Source organism: Coptis chinensis, chromosome 2 (assembly GCF_015680905.1).
Source record: "Coptis chinensis isolate HL-2020 chromosome 2, ASM1568090v1, whole genome shotgun sequence".
In the NCBI taxonomy this organism is placed as follows: Eukaryota; Viridiplantae; Streptophyta; class Magnoliopsida; order Ranunculales; family Ranunculaceae; genus Coptis; species Coptis chinensis.
In genome coordinates this window covers 110,499,018-110,520,332 of record NC_141457.1, presented here as the reverse complement: position 1 = coordinate 110,520,332, position 21,315 = coordinate 110,499,018, and the positions used below count along the sequence as shown (strand labels likewise).

General features: G+C 36.3%; 4 protein-coding genes across 5 annotated transcripts; 2 read left to right on the top strand and 2 right to left on the bottom strand.

Moving 5' to 3' along the window:
* Positions 1-2,213: 2,213 nt before the first annotated feature.
* Positions 2,214-4,832, bottom strand: LOC147520555 (DCL-like protein). The gene is made up of 4 exons (XM_086592097.1): positions 4,425-4,832; positions 4,216-4,330; positions 3,160-3,354; positions 2,214-2,529 (listed from the first exon to the last, which is right to left on the bottom strand). The coding sequence occupies exons 1-3, from the start codon at positions 4,745-4,747 to the stop codon at positions 3,184-3,186; spliced, it is 609 nt and encodes a 202-aa protein (XP_086448223.1). The 5' UTR covers positions 4,748-4,832; the 3' UTR covers positions 2,214-2,529; positions 3,160-3,183.
* A 4,370-nt stretch (positions 4,833-9,202) lies between these two features.
* Positions 9,203-12,043, top strand: LOC147520554 (F-box protein At1g47056-like). Its single transcript, XM_086592092.1, is given in 3 exon segments — positions 9,203-10,593; positions 10,595-10,913; positions 11,874-12,043. Coding segments are annotated over 3 exon segments (1,596 nt in total). The 5' UTR covers positions 9,203-9,348; the 3' UTR covers positions 11,906-12,043.
* Positions 12,044-13,445: 1,402 nt separating this feature from the next.
* LOC147520553 (small RNA degrading nuclease 1-like) lies at positions 13,446-18,479 on the top strand. Of its 2 annotated transcripts, none has more exons than XM_086592094.1 (12): positions 13,446-13,586; positions 13,706-13,888; positions 13,962-14,051; positions 14,141-14,209; positions 14,408-14,548; positions 14,666-14,782; positions 14,864-14,933; positions 15,035-15,126; positions 16,725-16,859; positions 16,947-17,057; positions 17,464-17,577; positions 17,937-18,479. In XM_086592094.1, the coding sequence occupies exons 1-12, from the start codon at positions 13,554-13,556 to the stop codon at positions 18,261-18,263; spliced, it is 1,482 nt and encodes a 493-aa protein (XP_086448220.1). In that variant the 5' UTR covers positions 13,446-13,553; the 3' UTR covers positions 18,264-18,479. The 2 variants fall into 2 exon arrangements, with proteins under 2 accessions (XP_086448220.1, XP_086448221.1); XM_086592095.1 differs by having other exon boundaries at positions 13,447-13,586; positions 16,953-17,057.
* A 661-nt stretch (positions 18,480-19,140) lies between these two features.
* On the bottom strand, positions 19,141-21,185 carry LOC147520552 (uncharacterized). Its single transcript, XM_086594295.1, has 6 exons — positions 21,150-21,185; positions 20,892-21,010; positions 20,734-20,805; positions 20,610-20,658; positions 19,754-20,048; positions 19,141-19,655 (listed from the first exon to the last, which is right to left on the bottom strand). Exons 1-6 carry the CDS (start codon positions 21,183-21,185, stop codon positions 19,618-19,620), a joined length of 609 nt encoding a protein of 202 aa, XP_086450421.1. The 3' UTR covers positions 19,141-19,617.
* Between the last annotated feature and the right edge of the window lie 130 nt (positions 21,186-21,315).

The window sequence follows — 21,315 nt, the reverse complement described above, 5'->3', positions numbered from 1 at the left end:
GGCCTCCCAACATTTTAAGACTCTCTGAATCCATGACTCCATCAGTATGTCTGGTGTTAATAATGTACAAGATAAAGTTGCACAATCTTTCTACAAGTGTAAGACTGGATATAGTAATCTGTTTAAAAGTAGACAGTAAATGTGAAAAATTGTCACCATAAAAAAAAATGAAAATTTTTTGGACACAAACGAAGTAATTGGTATATGTCGGCTTTCACCAAGTAGTACATGCATAAGATTAAGCTCTCATTGTCACATTTTACCAAGAAATTGTGCCGGAGAATTCTTACTTCTCTGTCCACTGATTTAACGAGCTCATTGCATTAAAGTTAATGACACTGGAGCAATCACATTGTTTTCTTACATTATGTGCACTCCACCGGCCACTCCCTATTGATTTCATGGCTTATTTCTGTTAGAACAATTGCTCAAACGGTTGAACACTGAACCTGACTCATTAACTATGTTTACAAAACACGTTTAAAAAACAGCTGACACTGCCTGAATGTATTAGAGAAGATAAACCTCTACATAGGTTTAATGTGTGTTAAAGAACAAATTCTATATTACAATCCAATGGTATTGCACGTAAAACGGATCTGGTACCAGGTTCAAATATATTGTAAATAAGGTTATACTAAGTCAGCGTCTCAAGGCTGGAACAGGGTCCATCAGACCCACAATTGTACACATGCCTACCATCAGCAAGATGTCTGTAAGAGTGGGAAAGTTGTGCCAGTGTTGATGACATTATAATGATACCGTACCTGACCCTTGAAAAGTTCACTTCTCAGTCCAAAGGCTTTAGACGTTTTGCGTTAAAGTTAATGGTACTGGGGCAATTACATTCACAAATAATCTGCACTACCCATTGCTTTTTTTTTTTATAAAGACTATCCATTGATTTGACGATGCATTAGAGCATCTATAGGAGATAAACCAAAAAAACACCAAATATTTAAACCAAACCTAAAAAACACCAACCAACTTAAGAAGCGCCATATCAAATAGTTAATATCAAATAAAAAAATATAAAATTATTGAAATTTTAGATAATATCTCACCTACAAATGCTCTTAAAAGAATGAAATATCTGTTATAAAAATTGCTCAAATGGTCGACAGTTTTTATATGTTACTAAACCCTCAAAACCGACCAAAAATAAAAAAACTTTCCCTTAACCAACATGAGAAAGATCTCTAATTTTATGTGTTTTGAAAACAACACTTTTTCATGTTTTTCCTTGTTTGGAAAAACAAAAATATGAAAGAGAAAAAAAGTGTCTCAACCCAATCATATGCATTTTATTCTTTTTTTTTTAATTCCTCACCAAAAAAATTTTATTAGTTATAATTCAATTTTGTATTTTTCTCCATTTACTTGAGTCCATTAAATTTTAATTTGTTGCATAAAATTGTAGTTTTACTTTTGAATCTACTTAAGGCATTGATTGGAATTTTGGGATTGAATGAAAACGAAAACAATTAAAATAAATGCTAAAGTGACACAAAAAAAATGTATTGGTGTCTAAACATGTACAGTTTGTTCAAAACCATGTTGGCCCAAAAGCTAAAAAATCCAAATTTTGCTTTACACTATAGATTTTGAGAAAGCGTAAACATGGGAATTATATTTCCAATCCAGAATTTGTAAACGCTTTGTAAGTCTGTAACACCATTTTTTGCTATTAATATTAATTACCCTTTAGCCAAAAAAAAAAAATCTAAAACATTCTATAATATTCTTTATTAGCCTAAGTGTTTTTTTTTTCCCAATGCCTTTTGGACTATTTTTCTTCTTACGGTTCCAAAGATGAAAAAAGTGGTTTCACCAAATTATTTGAAAAACATTTTTTGTGTTTGTTCCTAATTTTCTAAAGCTAAATGTCCGTGTATTTTTATTTATATTTTCTCACCTAAAAATGCTTTTAAAAAATTTAATGAAATGGGATCTGTGTTTTTTCTTTTTATTTTAAAAATATGCTCAAATGGTCGATTTTATTTTAATTTTTATATAGTGACTAGAACCTGGACTCATTGACTATGTTTACGAAACAGTGCGACACTGCCTAAATGTGGCAGAAGATGAACCTTCTAATAGGTTAGAGCACTAATTTTATATACCACAACAACAACAAATTTTGTTTGCTTATTATAATAGACACGAAGCGAACACACTGAATTGTGGAATCTTCTCTTGGGAACACACAAAGATTGGTTCTTTGCCAGCAAGTTACCATATGCAATGATTTGTAAAATCTGTTTGACATTTTTGAATAGGGTGCTCCGCAGAAATAGTTCCTTGCATTTTTTTGTTGAAATGAAACATGCACTTAATAAAACTAAAGGAAAACAAATCCGTGAAAACATACAAAAAGTTGGTGGTGGTAGCGTTAACAAATGATTGGCCTGGATAAATGGACCACATTGGGGGTGAGGGTGGGAAATCAAAACCTCTGCATCTTCACCAATATTATACAGTGCTGGTAAAATCAGCCGTCCATTTGTATTTGGAACTTGCTTGAAGGCCCTGTATTGAATGACAAAATGGTTTAGATAAAACTTCAGCAGCAGTTCAGATTTGATGGAGGAAATGAAGGGAAATGGTTGACAAGGCAATATCAACCTCATTGTGTACAGACTCCCTAGAAACCTATATGCTTCTCTTTTTGTTGATAGTTAGAATTTTATTCCTTAATCAGTCAATCCCTTGCATTCCCCAATTCCACATAAAAGGTGGGAATTGAACCCAAGACCTTGTGCCTAAACTCCCAAGTTTTGACCAGTAGGCTACTAGACATCTTCCACCTTTCCACAGTGCTTCTAAGCTTCACGGATATTAATATCCCTCAAACTCAATAGGGATAATGCACTGAATTTAAAAGAATATTCATCTTAGATGACAAAAATAAGTAGCAATTTCATCTTCTAAGCCAGCCCAAGGAAAATGGGGAACCAAAAAATCAACAATATGCAGCTCTAATTTCATCACTCCCAAGCAACCTATATACATATAATTCCATTCATGCACTATTGATGTCATTCTCAATGGTTTCACAAAATTTCTAAGAGATGTCCAGTTGGTGGATCAGAAGCACCATTTCTTTGTCCATTATAAAAATTGAAGTTTAACTCTCAAGGAAGGATGACAGAATAGTACCTTGAGATAAGATAGATGAAGCAATTAACCACTGCCACGTTTAAAATGTTCCCGGATGAACCTTTCTGCGTAAGCTGGGTATTTATCCCGTATGTATGCTCGGAGACACTTCTGGTATGAGAAATCAATCCATCCACCATCAGTCCGTACCACAAACAGGCATCTTGACCGCTTAAACTGAGGATGTCGATCAACCTTTGAAAGAGATTGAAAAGGTCACATTCGTTAGATTACAAAAGCTAACCCAGTAGTCACTGATGGTTCTCATTAAATAAGTACATCAACTTCTAGAAAGTAGAAACTATCTTAGCAATGGTGTTCTAAAGAAGACCACGTAATGATAGCAAAACCTATATAAAAACAAGGTAAGGAATAGGCGCTAACTAGGCGCCGGAGTGGGCCTAAGCGTGAGGCACTAGAGATGACCCTATAGCCTAGGAAAGCCTTTGACTGCATAGTCTTCAACCCAATAAATTTTCCTATTTATTTATGGTTTTCTCCTTTAATTTTCTTCTAGTGTAGTCTTCTATAAACTCAGTATACACACTTCCTTGGCATATTTCTGAAGCTATAAATAACAAATAAAAAAAAAATGATGTATTTGCTATATGAGAAACTCCAACAGAAAAAAGACGGAGTCCTAAATTTTATATGTTCAAATGAAACAAGGGAAAACCTGGTCAATGAGGAATATAAGAAAACTCCTAGAGGAATCAACGAAACGTATCACTTGAAAAGAGAGGTGGGATAGTTGTAAATGGCTGAATTCTACCCCTGGATTATGTCCTAAACATTTTGGAAATATAATAGCAGTGTATATAATTCGATCCATGATCTCTTTGAATTATACTAAAAGCCTTTGTAAAGGCTGAAAACCACTAGAGTCTACAAGTGTATTTTATTTATTTGAGATATAATGTGTTGTGAACAACTGTGAACAAAACAGCCCCATCAAATATTGTGTACCAAAATGAGTTTTGAGCTATGTGTCTTACTATTAATAACTATTAGGTTGGTGATAGGGAAATAAAACGAAAGAATTGAGTTGCAACTCACCATAATGGAATCGAGACCAGAACCAAGTTTATCTTGGGAATGTGGATGATAAGCAAGAAGCTTCTCTACCACAACTTTCTCATCTTCAGTTGATAGCCAGTCCCCATCCGCATACCTAGAACAATGTACACGTGTCAAACAAACTCATATTATGAATTGAGAACTGGAACAAAAAAAAAAGATTCTTTTTTTCTTGTTAACATTTTTACCTGTCAGTGTGGAGAATTTGTTTAGCGAGAGAAACAATGGGTTCGATATCTTGGAGTATTTCGGCTTCTCTATCTTTCCATTGCCGATATTCAGGGCTATTATCTTCATGGGGCGGAGAAGATAACTTGGTTACACTATTATATTTCGGACTTCGAAAATAAGGTGTGCTCTCAGTGGGTGTAGTATTGTTGACAGTGTCTGGTGGGGGAGTTTCGAAGACAGACTTTATGCTGGACCAATTGATGAATCGAACGGTGGAAACGCGTTGTGTTAGTTGCTGGCGAAGGACTGGAATTCCTCTCAGGAGTAAAGAAGATGCCATGAGAGAGAGAGAGAGAGAGTTTTTGGCCTGCTCACTCACTCACTCGTAGACTCACAGTGTGTAGTTAATCGCAGATCCTGAATTTCACACAAATATTTCGATGCCCGCTTCATTGTTTAGTATTTATCGGAATTTTGACATTCCTACCGAAATTGTGATTTTGGAGGGATTAGGGTTATACTAACATACAGAAAATTTGTTTTTTTAATAAAATTTCTTAAAAACGTGCATTTATTTAAATGTTGCGCATTAAAATGCATTTTAACTCATTCAAGATTTTAAAAAGCATTTAAGTTATTTTGAATTCAATATTTTAAAACATATATTCCAAGTCACTATTTTACTTATAACCACCTACCTTTACATTTAAAAATGCATATAATGAAAAAACTACAAATATTATGCCTCCAATATTTTGTGGAAGCATTTGACACTAGTTGTTAAGTTTAAACCACATACCACAAGACACTAAACCCAAAATCTTTATAAACTAGACTCTAAGCCTAAACTCTAAACTTTAAGACACTAAACCCTAAGCCTTAAGACATTAAACCAGTAAACCCTAACCCCTATACCCTAAATTTCTAAACATTAAACTCTAAACCAACCCGTTGCATTTAATAGTAGTTAATCGAACCCATAAAATAAAAATAAAAATATATTTTGCATATGCATTTTAAAATGTGTGGTGTGTCTGCATTTTTAAACATATAAGTTTATAATGTGGTGCATCTGTATTTTAAAATGTGTCGTGTGTTTCGACCCCTATCTATGTGGCAAACATACATTAGTAAAAATCTCAATTTTATTCGTTTAATCAACAGGGCTAGAACCCAATTTGAAATATCATAAATCAATATATAGGCCCATTAACGCATGTGTCTATGGCTGAACCCTGGCCACATGGCTTACCATTTACGTACATTAATTTATGTCTATATTCGTTTCATATCAAAGAGATAATCATCAATTAAGAGTCATATTCAATTACAATTACTTGAGCTACAAAAAATCTCAACTCTACACATATAAATACAAATTATTTTTTATAAATAATTACGTTTTTGAGACTTGATCCCATTAGGGGTGGAACTCGGGCGGGTTGAGGTATAACCCAAGCCTAACTCGAGCTTTCAAATGCTTCAACCCGAGCCCGGGACCAAGTCCTAGTCGGTTCTTAAATTTTCAGCCCAAGCCTTAGCCCAACCAATTTGGGTTGGGTCGAGCAATGTCGGGTTGGTCAAACTTTTCGGGTTTTTTTTTTTGGAATTAGGAGGTAAAAAACACCGAAATTAAAATCTTCTAATGAAATCAAAGAGATTTGATTGTTTGAAAGGAAAAATAATCTTGTTGATTATATTATTCTCTCTAAAATAGATATTATAAACCTTACTTTTTATAAGAATAGAAGGATTGAAAGATACATATATGTACACGGGCTCGGGTTTTTCAGTTTTTTGATATTCTAACCCGAGCCCAACCCAAAACTAATTCGGGTTTTGATTTTACAAAACCAAGCCCGAACCACAAATCTAACATGTTAGCCCAGGACCAACAAAAGTCGGGTTTTAGTCCATCGGGTTTGGGCTAACCCAACCCAAGTTCCACCCCTAGATCCCATCGATAATTTGGGTACGTAACCAATCGAAAGGTACAGTATCATCATTCTTCCGATCACCATCACTTTTATATGTTCTTTATCTCTTTCGTCACCGCTTAGTGTTTTGATCATATTTGGTCGAAACATAATTGGTGTTGTTTGTGGGTCTTATTCAACACCCTCGATCACGTTATGCAAAAGTTATGACGAATACTAGAAGAGCTCAAGGTCCCGATGCAATTACTGATGATCATCGCGAACATGATGTTCACGGTCAACTTGGCGATAATGGACTAATCCCCCATACTCATTTTCAACAAACAGGTTGCACGCAATCCTATTGTCGTTCCACCGATGCGCCAAATTATTCAGCGCGAAGTTATTGCCTATGAGGATTCTCCATCATCTAATGCAGATAATGCAAGTTAAATGTCTCGCGAAACACTTCTTAAAAAGTTCAAGTGTGTATAGAAAAAAACAATTACTACAAGCGTCGTCTGAAACGAACCATTTCTCTCGAAGATGATGTGAAATCTATCACACCACTACATAACACACGCTAATGACATCGTAGCGTGTGGCCGGGATCGTTTACGTGGTGAGGATAAAATTCTCATTGTTCACAACGTACATCATCCACGAGTTCTCAAAAATAGTGTTGTATCTATCACATCACAATGTAACACACGCAACCAATATAGTTGCGCATGGGATCCTTTACGTGATGATGATTAGATTCTCGTTGTTCGCAATGGTTATCCACGAGTTCAAGACAATAAATACAGAGTTCGCAATGGTTTCATGAATATAAGCAAAACATATCCAGTTCATATTTGTCCATTGCGGTTTGATAATATCGATGGTCGTCTCATATTATTTATTAGCAATACTCTTATATCAGCTGAATCGATATATTCTTGTATTGAGAAAATTGCATTGGCCTTGTTTTATGCTGCCAGACGTCTTAAGCTTATTTCAAAGAATAAATAGTTGAAGTTTATACTGAATATCCGATGCGCAAGTTTTTTTCTTATTGATGATATTCCTATGTCGAACGCAGTACTCGATGAGGAAAATGTCAATACCTAATTTCCATGACCTCCCGGGAGTGATGACTTGAAATACTTATCGGATATATCAACTGATTGCTAGATTTACACCGATGGTTCGCATAATACGTCTGGCTCCGGTTTTGATTTTGTCATCTTGAAGCTGAATGAAGACATAATTGAGAGGTCTCTATGTTTGGGTTTTGTCGCTTCAAATAATATGGTTAGGTACGACGACACTGTCATTTGCGGTATGTGCATAACTCTTCAGCTGGGGGCAACTAGGTTACGATTAATTATTCTAAGTTAGTCGCTAGCCACTTTGAATGATAATATGCGGCTCACGATGATATAATGGTCGTTTATCTTGACTTAATTTAACGAATTGCATGAAATTTTGCATTTATCAACATTGTGCAGTATCCGCGTTATAATGTAAGACATCGTGATTTTATCGCATACTTATCCGTAGAAAATCAAGTCATCGCTGTCAAGACAACATTGAATAAATAAGTTATGCTGTCAGATGATCCCAACGAGCTTGGTACTGATACTGTCTTGGTATCTACCATAACTACCAATGACGATTATGCAGCTGACAATGCTCCATAATTATTGATAACCAAAAAGTTTGTGATTTTGTCAAACCGTTCAAACGTGATGCTGTGATTTTGTCATATGTGACTTTAAACTTCGGGCGAAATGTTTTATTCCGTCTAAATGTAAAAAACAAAAAAATATCGAAAAAATGGCAGGACTCCGTTTGAACTAAAAAAATGAAAAATGTCGAAAAAATATGTGGGATGGAATGAAACATTCTGTTCGGAAAAAAAAAAAAAAAAATTTCAAAAAAATACATGAGACGAAATAAAATATTCCGTCCGAAGCTCATAACTCAGTAACAATCTCAGTAGCAAGTGCGACTCTCATTATTACTTAGTGATAAACTGCCCTCATTATCACCAAGTTGCTATTTCCTTTCAAAGTTGCTTACATTTGGGAATGCTCTAATGCAGGTGAAAAAGAAGAGAATGTGAAAATTTTCACCTCTTTTTTTTCAAATCCAGTGCCCAATGCAGAGGTGAAAACGAGGGCGACTATTTTCCCAAGTCATTACCAGGGTGAAATCTTCAACCGAGATAGTCGATGATTTGTGAACTTCGGACGGGATGTTGGATTTCATCTCGTGTATATATTTTTTTTTTTAAACCGGGTTTTTTTTTTTTTTTCGATTTCATTCCGTCTCGCGTGTTTTTTTCGTTTTTTTTTAACTTCAGACAAAATACCATACGGGATGTTACATTCCGTCTCGATCAAAAAGCCTCCAAACTGAAACCAACATCCCATCCGATATTATTTTTCACCTTTGCATTGGGCAGCTTTATTTTGCTTTTCACCAAAACAGTTATAAGAAGAAGAAATACTGCCTACATGGAAGTGATAAGAGGGAGAAAATATTGACTTAAATTGGGGATGTCCTATTAGTATCTTTATTAAGTAACTGAATATCTATTCTTTGACACAATTTAGATTTTCAAGAAATACTGGTCAAATGCTTAACATATACCAGGCCAACCTAAATGAGTGAATCACACCAAACACCTAAAAAGCTCAAACCGTCCATAAGTAGGATGGGGAAAAAAGTCGTGCACATAAACCTCTTCAAAAGCTCAAACCGTCCATAAGTAGGATGGGGAAAAAACTCGTGCACATAAACCTCTCTTGCGCGTTTAGCAAGGTTGAATGTTTTGAATTGGGGAAGCGCGTGAGTGCACGGGCAAAAGGTAAACGGGTCAGACACGAATGGTTGAGAAAATCACAGCCCGTCATGGAAGTCATGATCCCCCACAACTACTAATAACACGGTCAATTTTCACACCAACTCAAAATCAGAAATAAAACCTCCCCTAAAAACTGAAAATCCAAAAACAAAATAATATATATTAATTCCCATGGGCCAATCTACTTCAACACCCGGAATCCGTTCAGCTTCAAAGCGCAGCAGCATCATGAACCATCAGATGATGATTAAATCAATGGCTGTAATCGCTCCAGAAGAAAACTTCACCCTCGTCAATCGTGACATCATCTCGGATCTACCTGACGAATTATTAGCTAACATTTTCCATTATCTCAATTCCAGTGACCGAAATAAATGTTCACTTGTTTGCCGTCGTTGGTTTATAATCGAAGGCCAGAGTCGTACCCGATTATCTCTCGACGCTCGTTCCGATCTGGTAATTTCAATCCAATATTTATTTTCTCGATTTGATTCGGTCTCGAAACTCGCTTTAAAATGTGACCGTAGATCAGTCAGCATAGGAGATGAAGCTTTAACTCTTATTTCACTCAGATGCCGAAATTTAACACGGTTAAAACTCCGTGCCTGTCGAGAATTAACCGATGCCGGAATGTTAGCTTTTGCGAAAAATTGTAAAGGTTTGAAGAAACTATCATGTGGGTCTTGCACATTTGGTGTTAAAGGAATGAATGCTATACTAGATCATTGCTCTTTATTAGAGGAGTTATCGGTGAAACGTCTTAGGGGACTAACAGATGGTTCTCGTGCCGAGCCGGTTGGGCCAGGTGTAGCTGCATTGTCTCTTAAGGTTATTTGTCTAAAAGAGCTTTATAATGGACAGTGTTTTGGTCCACTTATTGCTGGGGCTAAGAATCTTAGGAGTTTGAAGCTTTTTAGATGTTCTGGTGATTGGGATGTACTTTTGGAATCGATTTCGGGTAGAGTTAGAGGGTTGGTCGAAGTTCATTTGGAGAGGCTTCAAGTTAGTGACCGCGGTCTTGAGGCGATCTCGAGTTGTTTAGATTTGGAGATTCTGCATTTGGTGAAAACTCCAGAGTGTACGAATGCAGGGATTGTTTCTATTGCTGATAGATGTAAGGTTCTCAGGAAGGTTCATATTGATGGGTGGAAGACGAATCGGATTGGGGACGAAGGGTTTATTGCTATTGCGAGACAATGTCCTAAGCTTCAGGAGTTGGTTTTGATTGGTGTTAGTCCTACGAAGTTGAGTTTGGGTCTTCTTGGTAATTGTCGTAATCTTGAGAGGTTAGCGTTGTGTTCGAGTGAGACAATTGGTGATTCGGAGATATCTTGCATTGCTGCTAAATGTGTTGCGTTGAAGAAGCTATGTATTAAAGGATGTCCTATAACGAATCATGCAATGGAAGCATTGGTTCGCGGGATGTCCAAATCTTGTTAAGGTGAAAGTGAAGAAATGCAAAGGAGTAACGGGTGATGGTGTAGTTTGGTTGAGGACATTTAGGCAATCACTTGCTGTTAATCTGGATGTTGGTGCATCTGAAAATCTGGATGCAAGTACTAGTGATGGTGGACCAGCTGAAATAGGCGCAGAAACTCCTCAAGGGGTCAACCAGATTGCAGGTTCAGCTGATATTGCTTCTGGTAGTAATGGTCGATCCTCCTTGTCCAAGGCAAGATTAGGCATATTTGCAGGGAGAAAATTTGCCGCCTGCACTTTTAGGAGGTGGTCCAACGGTAATGACTCCGATGGTACTTGATTCCAAAGCAAGATAGTAAGATACTCCATAGATGAAAAAGAAATGTGCATAATTGTTTTCTGTTGTTAGCTTAATTTTAGTTTGTTTACGTTGTAATTAAAACGATGACTTCACAACTTGCCCCCTATTTGCTTTAATACATCTTATATGTTGCTCCTCATACAGTTATAGGTTTTTACTTTGTGGTTACAGATATGTAGATTTATATTCTATGGTTGAAAAATATTCATCTGAACATATTACCAAGACACTGCAATAGTTTTGTTGTTCAGGATTGATTTGTGGTATATCATACATGCTAGGTGAGTATTAAGGATACACATATGAGATAGTATATGTGTATCACTTGTATATATCATATGTGTATCCTTAACTGTGAGTTTCTGCAGCTATTTGGGGAAATAATTCTGTTAGACCCCCTTTACCAATGTATTGGAAATGAAGTTGTAGACAATCATCTTAATGCAGGTTCGGATATAGAGCTTTGATAGGGACAATATTAATGAAAAAAGGAAGGGGGCGTGGGGCGTAGATATGATAGGGGCAGTATTAATAAAATTAGTGTACGATGTCAAATCTCAATGCACTATGAACTACGAACATTCTGCTGTTTTCTTGGCTTGTTTCAGGTGTGGCCGAAGCTCATTTGATAATGTTGACACTTTTTATTTGTCGGACTTTGTGTTCGGGACTTTGTGGAATACTTGTAACTAACCCCTCTAATAATTTGCACTGGTGATACGGCATGAGAAGATGCTATACTGTCATGTTCATGGTTGTTGGTCATAGTAAATCAAACTTTATTGACTAGAGATGTGTATGTTGTCCAAAGAATAAAATTTCATAGCTAACCCTTTTGCTGAGCTAATTATTTTGTTGTTCTTAACTATTGAGTTAAAACTTCGACCGCTTAATTGTGTTTGTCATTTTTGCACAGTCCGGCTGATCGTCCTCTTCGGTATCATTTGATGGTCGTCGTATTTCTTTATTGTCTACGTTGGTATCTTAGTGAAGGCTGATAAGGATCATCTTCAAAGGTGAACGTTATATTTCCAAGGTGTATGTTGCAGGGCTTTCGTAGTGATCAGACCTTGGCAGTGAACTCAACACTTTTGGAAGGCGGAACTAAGAATTCAGAATTGGCTTCCTCTTCATGCCAAAATTTTCCATCAAGAGAGTGGCAGCTGTGGCTTGAATACCTGTAAACATTTCCAGGTTGATTGGAGCTAGAAGATGTCCTTGAATATGTGAAGTTTAAAGTGTTTAGATTGATTTCGATACTGTGGAAACATATGTTAAATCTTTAACTACATGAAACATCTTTTCTTCAAGCTCAATTTGCTAAAAAAAAACTCATAGGTAAACAAGATATCTACAGAGGCGAGAAATCGAATACTCAAAGAGAAAAATAAAATAAATTTCCAAATACACAGCAAGCAAATGTATGGACTTCGGATACTTAGAAATGGCTGTACTGGCCTTGCTATTTGCAGCCCCATAGTTAATTCGATGTAAATCGATTGATCATCAACATATATTTTTTGTTTCCGTGGTTCGGGATTTCGGAATTCTCGGAATTCCGATAAATCCAAAAACCGAAATTTATTAAATTTCGACCCCTATTATATTTGAAATTTCAATTGATTTCGGAATAATTAATATTTCGACTCTATATTTGGAATTTTGGTTTTTTGAAAAACCAAAATATTAAGCAGAATTCCGAAATTTCGTTTGGAATCACGAACATTTGTTACCGGGAAGAGCAAGGCTCAAAATATCATCGAGATATCCGAGATATTACTAATATATATCGTTTTTTGAGTACACTAAGATGGAAATATTCGGTATATCTCAACTGAATATTGAATATGTTTTTTTCCGATATATTTTGTAATTTCCGATATAACGATATATATCGACCGATATATACGATATAAATAGTTGGCTTTGACTAAATATTGTTAGGGTGGAACTCGGGCGAGTTGGGTCGGATTGAGGCATAATCCGAGCCCAATCCGAGTTTAAAAGGCTTTAACCCGAGCCTGGGACTAAGCTCGGCCTAGTCGGTCCTTAAATTTTCAGCCCAAGTCCTAGCCCGACCAATTCAGATTGGGTCAGGTTATGTTGGGTTGGTCAAATTTCTTAGGTTTTTTTTGGAATTATGAGATAAAAAACACTATAATTGAAATATTTTAATGAAATAAAAGAGGTTTGATTGTTTGAAATGGAAACTAACCTTGTTGATTACATTATTCTCTCTAAAATAGATATTTTCAACTTTATTTTTTACAAAAATAGAATGATTGAAAAATATACGTACATATATACACACGGTCTCGGGTTTTTCGGTTTTTTGATATTCTAACCTAAGCCCAACCCCAAAACCCAAAATCGAGTCGGATTTTGATTTTACAAAACTAAGTCCGGATTACGGATCTGACATGTTAGCCCAGATCCCAGACCAACAAAAGTCGGGTTTTAGTCCATCGGGCTTGGGCTAACCCGACCCAAGTTCCACCCCTACAACCGATTCACTGTGAGACGAGTCTAAAAAAGAAAAATCGGAGTAGGGTTTAACCTCGTACTTGATTTTCTCTCTCTAAATTCATAACATAACATGGACGAGACTATTTTATCTTCTGAAAAGCAGGTACTTTTATTTCACTCTTTCTTTCAAATAAAGTTTAATTTTTTGCCCGACTAAAATTCCAAAATGAATCAAGAACATGTTTAGTTATCAATGACAGTGAAAACATGTAAATGTGGTAGGTTCTTGTTGGTGTGGTAAAGATGGCACAAAAGCAAAGACTAAAGGGTGATAAAGGGGGATGGAAGGACTTCTTGACTGTTCATGATACAAAGTTGGGAACTAGTATGAGTGATCCTGCAAAGAGATCAGTCGATGACTTAGTTGCTTTTCTTAAAACATTCTCAAAGGAGGAAGATTTAAAGGTAACTAATAATAATTAGCTTCTTCTCTATGGGCTGGGCACGATTTACAAGTTATTGCTCTTTCTGCATTCAGTTTTTTGCAACAATGGTTCGGGGTATAACAAAATGTGCAGCAGTCAAACAACTGTCTGAGAGCTCTACAGAAGCCGAATCCCCCCAACAGGTGGGCTTGCTTGAACGTTACAATATTTGGCCTACTTTTGTATATTGTAAATGTTTAACCCCTGTTTGGTTGTTATTGTGGTAGTGCAGAAACTGGTTAGATCAACAATTCAACACCCAGACTACTTGTTGAACTATTCATTCCCATCCAAGAATGAGGTCATATCCTATTTTATTACTTGCTTATATATTTTTTGTCAATGGTAATCTAGTAGTCATCTGTCCTCAATTTATGTACAAATGCTTTAGAACTTTGCTTTTAGTAAAAGATATACTACGAGTGTCCATCCTGTTAGTAACATTAGTCAGTAAAACATGACTAATTCTGCTGCTTTACAATTGTGGAACGATAAACAGGAGTGGGTTGCCACAAAACTAGGTAAATCTTCAAAGGCAGTAAAATCAAATTCCATGGTTGCTGTCGATTGTGAGATGGTCCTTTGTCAAGACAATACAGAAGCATTAGTTCAAGTGTGTGTTGTTGATGAAAATATGGAGGTAATTGGACCTCAATCTTTTATATGCACTATGAACTCATTCCGAATCTTCTAAGGTTTTAAAATTACACATGTATAATATGCCTTATATTGTTGTGATTTCCGTGGAGTCTTTCAGGTCAAACTCAATGAACTTGTTAATCCAAATAAAGCCATTGCTGATTACAGAACTGATATTACTGGACTCTCTGCTAAGGACCTGGAAGGAGTTACTTGTACTCTGGCAAACGTACAGGTAATATGAGCTTTATATATCAGAATGTTTGGACTTTGAGGTTTTTTATTTTTCTCACCCAAGCTGATATTGGACATCCAGAAAAAGATGAAGAAGCTATTACGGCATGGAACTATTTTGGTCGGTCATAGTTTGAGTAACGATTTACACGGTATGCTTTGAATAGTGTTGTGAGGGATTGAATGCTATAGGAAGGAATTTAGCATAATGGTATTTTGTTCATGTGGACTTTGTTTCCTTTCTTTTATGCAGCACTGAAATTGGATCATGCTCGTGTGATCGACACATCTTATATTTTTGAGGGACCTACTCGCAGGAAACTTTCGTTGAACGATTTGTGCAAGGTATGTTGCTAAAGGAGTCATACCTTAATTTTTGCATGTTGTCTGTACCCAGTGGCAGAGCTAGGATTTTTTTTTTTTTTTGGGGGGGGGGGGGTATACAAAATTACAAAGCTTACCATCTTTATAACTTTACTTCAACAATTTTAATACTAGAAAAAATAGTGATTAACAATTAACATAAGTAATATTTAATTAGAAAAGAGAAGCCAATTAACATAAATTATTATAAATTGTTGAATAAAATTGATGCATTAGAAATGGATGTCAAAAGCTCAAAACCACCAATGCTCCAATAAACCATTGTTAAGTAGATGTGAACAACTAAAACATTGAGAAGAAAATCTAATTGCAAAATTGAATAGCCTACATGTATGATCTTCATTTTGAGGAATAATAAAATGGGTTTTCTAGAAGAATTGAGGAAAAAATTGGTGATTGGTATAACCGGGTATATAGGTACCTAAAAGATGTGCAGATTTCCTGTTGGAAGAGACTGAAGTTTGGAATAATGAGGGTTTTTCAGGGGAGATAGCTATAGTGAATAGTTGGGTTTGGGCATTAGGGCATTCAAGCTTCACTAAAGTAAGATTTTTCTTCTTCAAAGTTAGTAGGTTGGGCGAGTAGTGGGTGATACTTTTTACCCACAAGTTGAGGCCTTGTAGATCCACTCGTCTGTACCTTAGTCACCAGAACGTGAAGTGGGAGCGAGAGCGAGCGTCTAACTTGGGAAGCTTTGTAATCTAAAGCGCCTTGGGAGCATGTATGCATATATGATATTTTGATAATTTTTTAAAGTAATTACTTAACATATATGAGTTTTCTAGTAATATAAATGACATAGTATATTGTAAAATACATATGCCATCACACGACCCAAATTGAAGACATATTTTCTAAATTTTAAATAGTAAAAGGTTTACAGGAAAGAAAAGATGCTATAGAATATTGCCTCGTAGAATATAGACCCAAAAGCCCAAATGTGCAAATTCAATGAAACTAGTTACCACATCATAACTAGCTTGGGCACAAAAAAATCCAAAAGTCAGAAACTGTAAGAAAGAATTCAACTCCTGTTTTTTATTCTATTCATTCATCTCCCTCTTCTCTTATCTCTCTATTAGTTCACATCATACAAAACTAGTAGCACATCCGAAATCAAAAGCCAAGAAATCTTCCAAATCTTATCCCAAACATTTCAAAAATTTAAAACATGAAGATAAAATTTGGGATATAAATGGTCTGTGCACTTTGTTTCATACTAAAAAAGATCCGGTTTTCTTCAAGAATTGGGGAAGCGGTTTTTTGAAAACCAGAGCAATTTGCAAAAATCCAAAGTCTTGGTTTTATGGCATTTTTGCTCTCCAACTGTGAGAGCAAGAGCAATAGGTAATACACACGGTTTGTGTGACTAAGGTCTGTACCATGTTTGTGTATTGCTAATACTTGAAACGCTGTCTTCACAAGTCGGTGAAATTCTCCTTATAAAATATTTTACATGCGATTATTAACAAATTGGATCCTGAGAAACTCAGCTTCCAGCATTTTTAGTTGATTTTTCAAATTGTTGATTGATGTTTTTATTTTTTGATCTTTGCCAGACTATCTTGGGTTATGAAGTTCGGAAAGATGGTGCGCCACATAATTGTCTAGATGATGCACGAGCAGCAATGAAATTAATTATTGCAAAACTTGAGCATGGATTTGATGGTACCATATCTTGCATCAGCAAACACGTGAGTCTCATCCATCAGCAAATTAATTATAGCTTTTTTAATGTTGCTTAGTCGACATGTTGAGTTAATAATTTATGTTCTTCGAAGTCTCAGGTTCCTGAATCTGAATCAGCAAAGCTACTTCTTCATGGAATATCCATGGATGTTCCCAAGGAAGAACTGCGAAGAATTTTTCCAGGCTTCACTTTTGAATTTCAGGTTATATCTATAAGCATGGTTCTTTACTTGCAAATAAAACCCAATTCCAGACGACTGAAAAGAGCTATCCTTACTGTCTAATCCATGGATATGGTACATGCAGTGATACTGGATTGTACCCTCTGGCTTTCCTATATTGATTTTCCTCGTCAAAAGATTTACACAGTATTATGACCTGAACTCCTAATAACTTTAAAATATTACATAGGTATTTCCAATAAGTGGGAATATATCTGAGCCATTAGGCAGTTAATATCTTTGGGCTGTTTTTCTAGGAGAGCTTTGTTAGGCTCCCAGTTAATGTTGCCTTTGCACAGTGAACCACCTAAGGATCAATTTTTTTTTTTTTTTGCTTTAATTGAAGCCATCGTGATTGTTTTGGTACCATGGTCAATTCTATCTGCAGCCCAGGTTGAATATTCGAAAGCAATTACAGAAGAAGTATTCCATCAGTGCAGTTTTCAATGATCCCCAGGAAGCAGACAAGGCATTTCAAAGTATAGAAAAAGAGGAGGAAAAGGTATGAAGTATTTAAATGTCATCATTCTTCAGATGTGAAAGTAGAAATTGGAGAATGAAAGTTATTGGAATTGCTAATATAGGTTATAATGTTGATTTATAGGCAAAATGAAACTGTCTTGATATTCAATATTTACATTTTGATTTTGATTAAATTAACTGCATTAGTCAACTGATATGATGTTCGGATAAGTCAGATTAACTGTTAAATTTTGTAGATAGTTGGTCATCCACAAACAATTTAATTTTTGCAACATTGCGAACCAAAAATCTGGTTATATTATTTGCTCCATTAATCCTTAGACTACTTCATCGAGTTGGTTCTCTTTGCTGGACTCAGAGTGTTTCTTCCTGTTTCAGGACTCCTTTGGCCGTCCCCAGAAATATGTTGTGTTCGAACGCAGTACGGGATTACACACCACCCTCTTTGTTCGTAAAATGGCACCTGATGGTTCCACTGAGCAATCCACTTCAAAAAAGCGACCGCTCGAAGAGAACAAAGGTGACGGTTCCCTTGTGCAATGTACTCCTACAAAGAAGAGATCAGCAGAAGTGGAGAACAGAGATGAGTGTGAGCATCACATCAAAGAGATTGAAAGATTGAAGAAAGAACTGCGTCAAAGGGATGACGAAGTTGCTAACTTGCAAAAGATCATGACTGCTCTTACAAGGAAACAAGGATTGTAGATTGTTCCTATTTCATGTATTCATGGTATATGAAAACAAGGATAGGAACATTTTTGTACTATTATTAATCTCTTATGTTTGAGAATCTTTCCGTGGATTGACCAAGTTTTCTTTCCCAAAGGGAGATTGAGTCGCATCTTAAGGAGAAACTTATCTGTTTCGAAAACACCGTGCCCATTATGAACTTATTACCTAATTGGGTACCGTTTGTTATGATTATGAAAACAAAAGCAAAATATTTGTTATGATTATTGCCTAATTATGAAAACAAAAGCAAGAGTACTCCATTTGTTACTTAATTGAAAACATGAGAAAGTTTAAATAATTCACATCGATGTGCTAAGAAAGATCTGACGTGTTAACTAATGTAGGCAGGACCGTGCAAGCAGTGCAGACATGATTCACAGGATTTTGGTCTGAGAATGCCACCAAGGATGCATGTAATGAGCAGTCTTAAAAATAGGAGATGACGTTTTTAAACTTCATAATTAGGATATCACCACAGCAACACAGTTGGACATGTGGTGAGTTGAAGGCGAACGCTACACTAGGTGCGAGGGAGCTGCTTGACAGATGACATGATGTAGTAGATAGAAGGGCGAGAGAGCAGATGCTGCGCTGACTGGCACTACATGTTGTGCTTAGGTGGTCTTGCTGCCAAGTTTACGTTTAAGATGATGCAAAACTGAAAATATAATATGACAGCGTCTATCACATTACAAAGGTTTGATGAAATTTGCATCCATGCCATGCCTTTGAGTGAAATCCATATTAAGATACCAGAACATAAGCAACAATGTCCTCTCAGAGCTCAACGTTTAATGAGAACATGTTAGAATCCAACAAAATGTAATTTTGCAAATTCATGCTTAATATGTATAACTGGAACTAAATTCAATGAATTTATTGATTTTTATCCAGCTAGCTAAATAAAAAGTATACGTTTACCCAAAACTAACATACAGCTATCGAATAACAAACCACTGCGAAAATATAAACATATCAAACAATGAATTTATTGATTTTTATCCAGCTAGCTAAATAAAAGTATATGTTTACCCAAAACTAACATACAGCTATCGAATAACAAGCCACTGCAAAAATATACACATCAAACCATCAACTACTCTGGCTATAAACAAAGCATTCAAATTCTCAAGATGTTAGCCAATAGCATCTTTGTCAAGTCAGCCAGAATAAAACCTTGTGATGTTAGCCAATATACAATCACAATTGACAACCACGCCTTGATAATCCATGCACAAGACAATCATAAGAGCTCTGAGATCTTCATCTGAGCAGGCAACTTCTCCCACGATAGAGGAGCAAGCAGTGTATCATATCAACTCTTTTATCAGTATGGTGGTGGTGGATACGATCCTGAGTATGGGCCTGCAAGTAAAGAACAATTAGCAATACAAACCAAGAGACAAACATTAGTGGCAGTAAAAAGACAACCATAAGAGAGATATCTGGAGGAGGATTGATACCTGGTGGTGGATATTGTGGCAGAGGCGGGTACGGTTGTGGAGGGTAGGCAGCAGGTTGAGGAGGGTAGGCAGTAGGTTGAGGAGGGTAGGCAGTAGGTTGAGGAGAGGGATGGTAAGGAGATGGTGGATAGGCTGCTGGGTTTGGTGGGTAAGCGGAAGGATATTGATATGGAGAAGGGTAGGCTGATGCTGGGGGGAATGGTGTAGCAGATGGTGGAGGGGCAGCATAGAAAGGTACATGGGGAGAAGCTGCTGATCCATATGGTGGTGCTGAGGCATAGCTTGTTGCAGGTTTCTGCAATTCAAAGACAAATTAGTAAATTAGGAAGGAGAAAGTATGAGAACTAACAAGCACTGCCAGCGATATACCGGTTAGGCCCAATTTACAAAGACACTTTCTTGACTTAATTAAGTAGCTCTGAAACAGGTAAGTATGTGTAAATTCTTTTACTGTTTAGAGGCTAAGATTTGACTGATCGCACTATATTTTTCACTCGCGACTTCTCCAAGCTTAACGATCAAATTGAAAAAGACAAAAAATGTTGCTTAATATTTCCTCGTTTATGAGCCTATCAGAAAGTTGCTTCTCAACTTGGTTAAGAAGCAGCAAAGCATGTACAAATATTTCTGCTGCTTAGAAGTTTAACTAGACTCATTGCTACTAGGTGAGCAGAGGGGTAAAAAAGGGGGAGGGGGGATTAATCTAGTTTTGCTTTTGTATTACTAGTTAGTCACTGACAAGTGACAACGAAGTTAAGCCTTGAGTAGGGTCAATTTCTAGCACCCAAACTCCCTAGTGTAATGACTTTTATACCTCGACAAATTACTTGTTAGTGTTTAGAAACGGGGAACTTACATGATTAGCATTAGAATAATGCATTATGAGACGAACTTCACCCGAGTGTCTGCAAACAAAGTAGAAAGTTGTATCAGAATCTCGACATAAAATAAAGGTAAACTTCAATGTTCAATTCCATTACCTTCCAGTTTTACTCTGTAAAGGCCAAGCCGTGTCGTCGTAACCTTGGGAAAGTACTTTGTGGAGTTGAATCCTAGAAACAACAAATCACAACTTGTTTAGTTCATATTACAATAAAACAAAAGGACTAATCACCAAGGTTTAAAGAATGGTAATTACTTTCCACTTCCAATGAAGTCATCAAGACTGATGGTATTGCTATTCCAAACAAGAACATTTATCTCTCTTAGTCCTTCAATTAAGCTGAACACAAATTTCTCTTGAAAAGTCGGGTTGATCTAAAACAAAAAACACACCAAACAAACAAATTAAAACAGTTTAATTGATACCCAAGTTAAGAAATTGAAGAAAAAAAAAAAAAAAAAGGCCCATGCAGCCATGCTATAATAACAATAAAAAACAAATCTTTAAGTTTACCTGTACATGTTCTTGTTCTAAACTTTGTACTTCCATATTCAAGACACACATACGGGTCTTGCCTTGAAGTGGGAGCGAGAGCGGAAACGGGAGCGCGAGAGCGTCTAACTTGGGAAGCTTTGTAATCTAAAGCGCCTTGGGAGCGTGTATGCATATATGATATTTT

Coding starts and splice junctions, on each gene's coding strand:
- LOC147520555 (XM_086592097.1), bottom strand. CDS start 4,747: ATGGCATCTTCTTTACTCCTGAGAGGAATTCCAGTCCTTCGCCAGCAA. Junction 4,331..4,424: donor CAAATTCTCCACACTGACAG/GTAAAAATGTTA, acceptor ACATTGTTCTAG/GTATGCGGATGGGGACTGGC. Junction 3,355..4,215: donor CTGGTCTCGATTCCATTATG/GTGAGTTGCAAC, acceptor TCTCTTTCAAAG/GTTGATCGACATCCTCAGTT.
- LOC147520553 (XM_086592094.1), top strand. CDS start 13,554: ATGGACGAGACTATTTTATCTTCTGAAAAGCAG. Junction 14,052..14,140: donor AAGCCGAATCCCCCCAACAG/GTGGGCTTGCTT, acceptor GTGGTAGTGCAG/AAACTGGTTAGATCAACAAT. Junction 16,860..16,946: donor TATCTTGCATCAGCAAACAC/GTGAGTCTCATC, acceptor TGTTCTTCGAAG/TCTCAGGTTCCTGAATCTGA.
- LOC147520552 (XM_086594295.1), bottom strand. CDS start 21,185: ATGGAAGTACAAAGTTTAGAACAAGAACATGTACAG. Junction 21,011..21,149: donor TAGAACAAGAACATGTACAG/GTAAACTTAAAG, acceptor TTTTTGTTTTAG/ATCAACCCGACTTTTCAAGA. Junction 19,656..19,753: donor GCCACAATATCCACCACCAG/GTATCAATCCTC, acceptor CTTTACTTGCAG/GCCCATACTCAGGATCGTAT.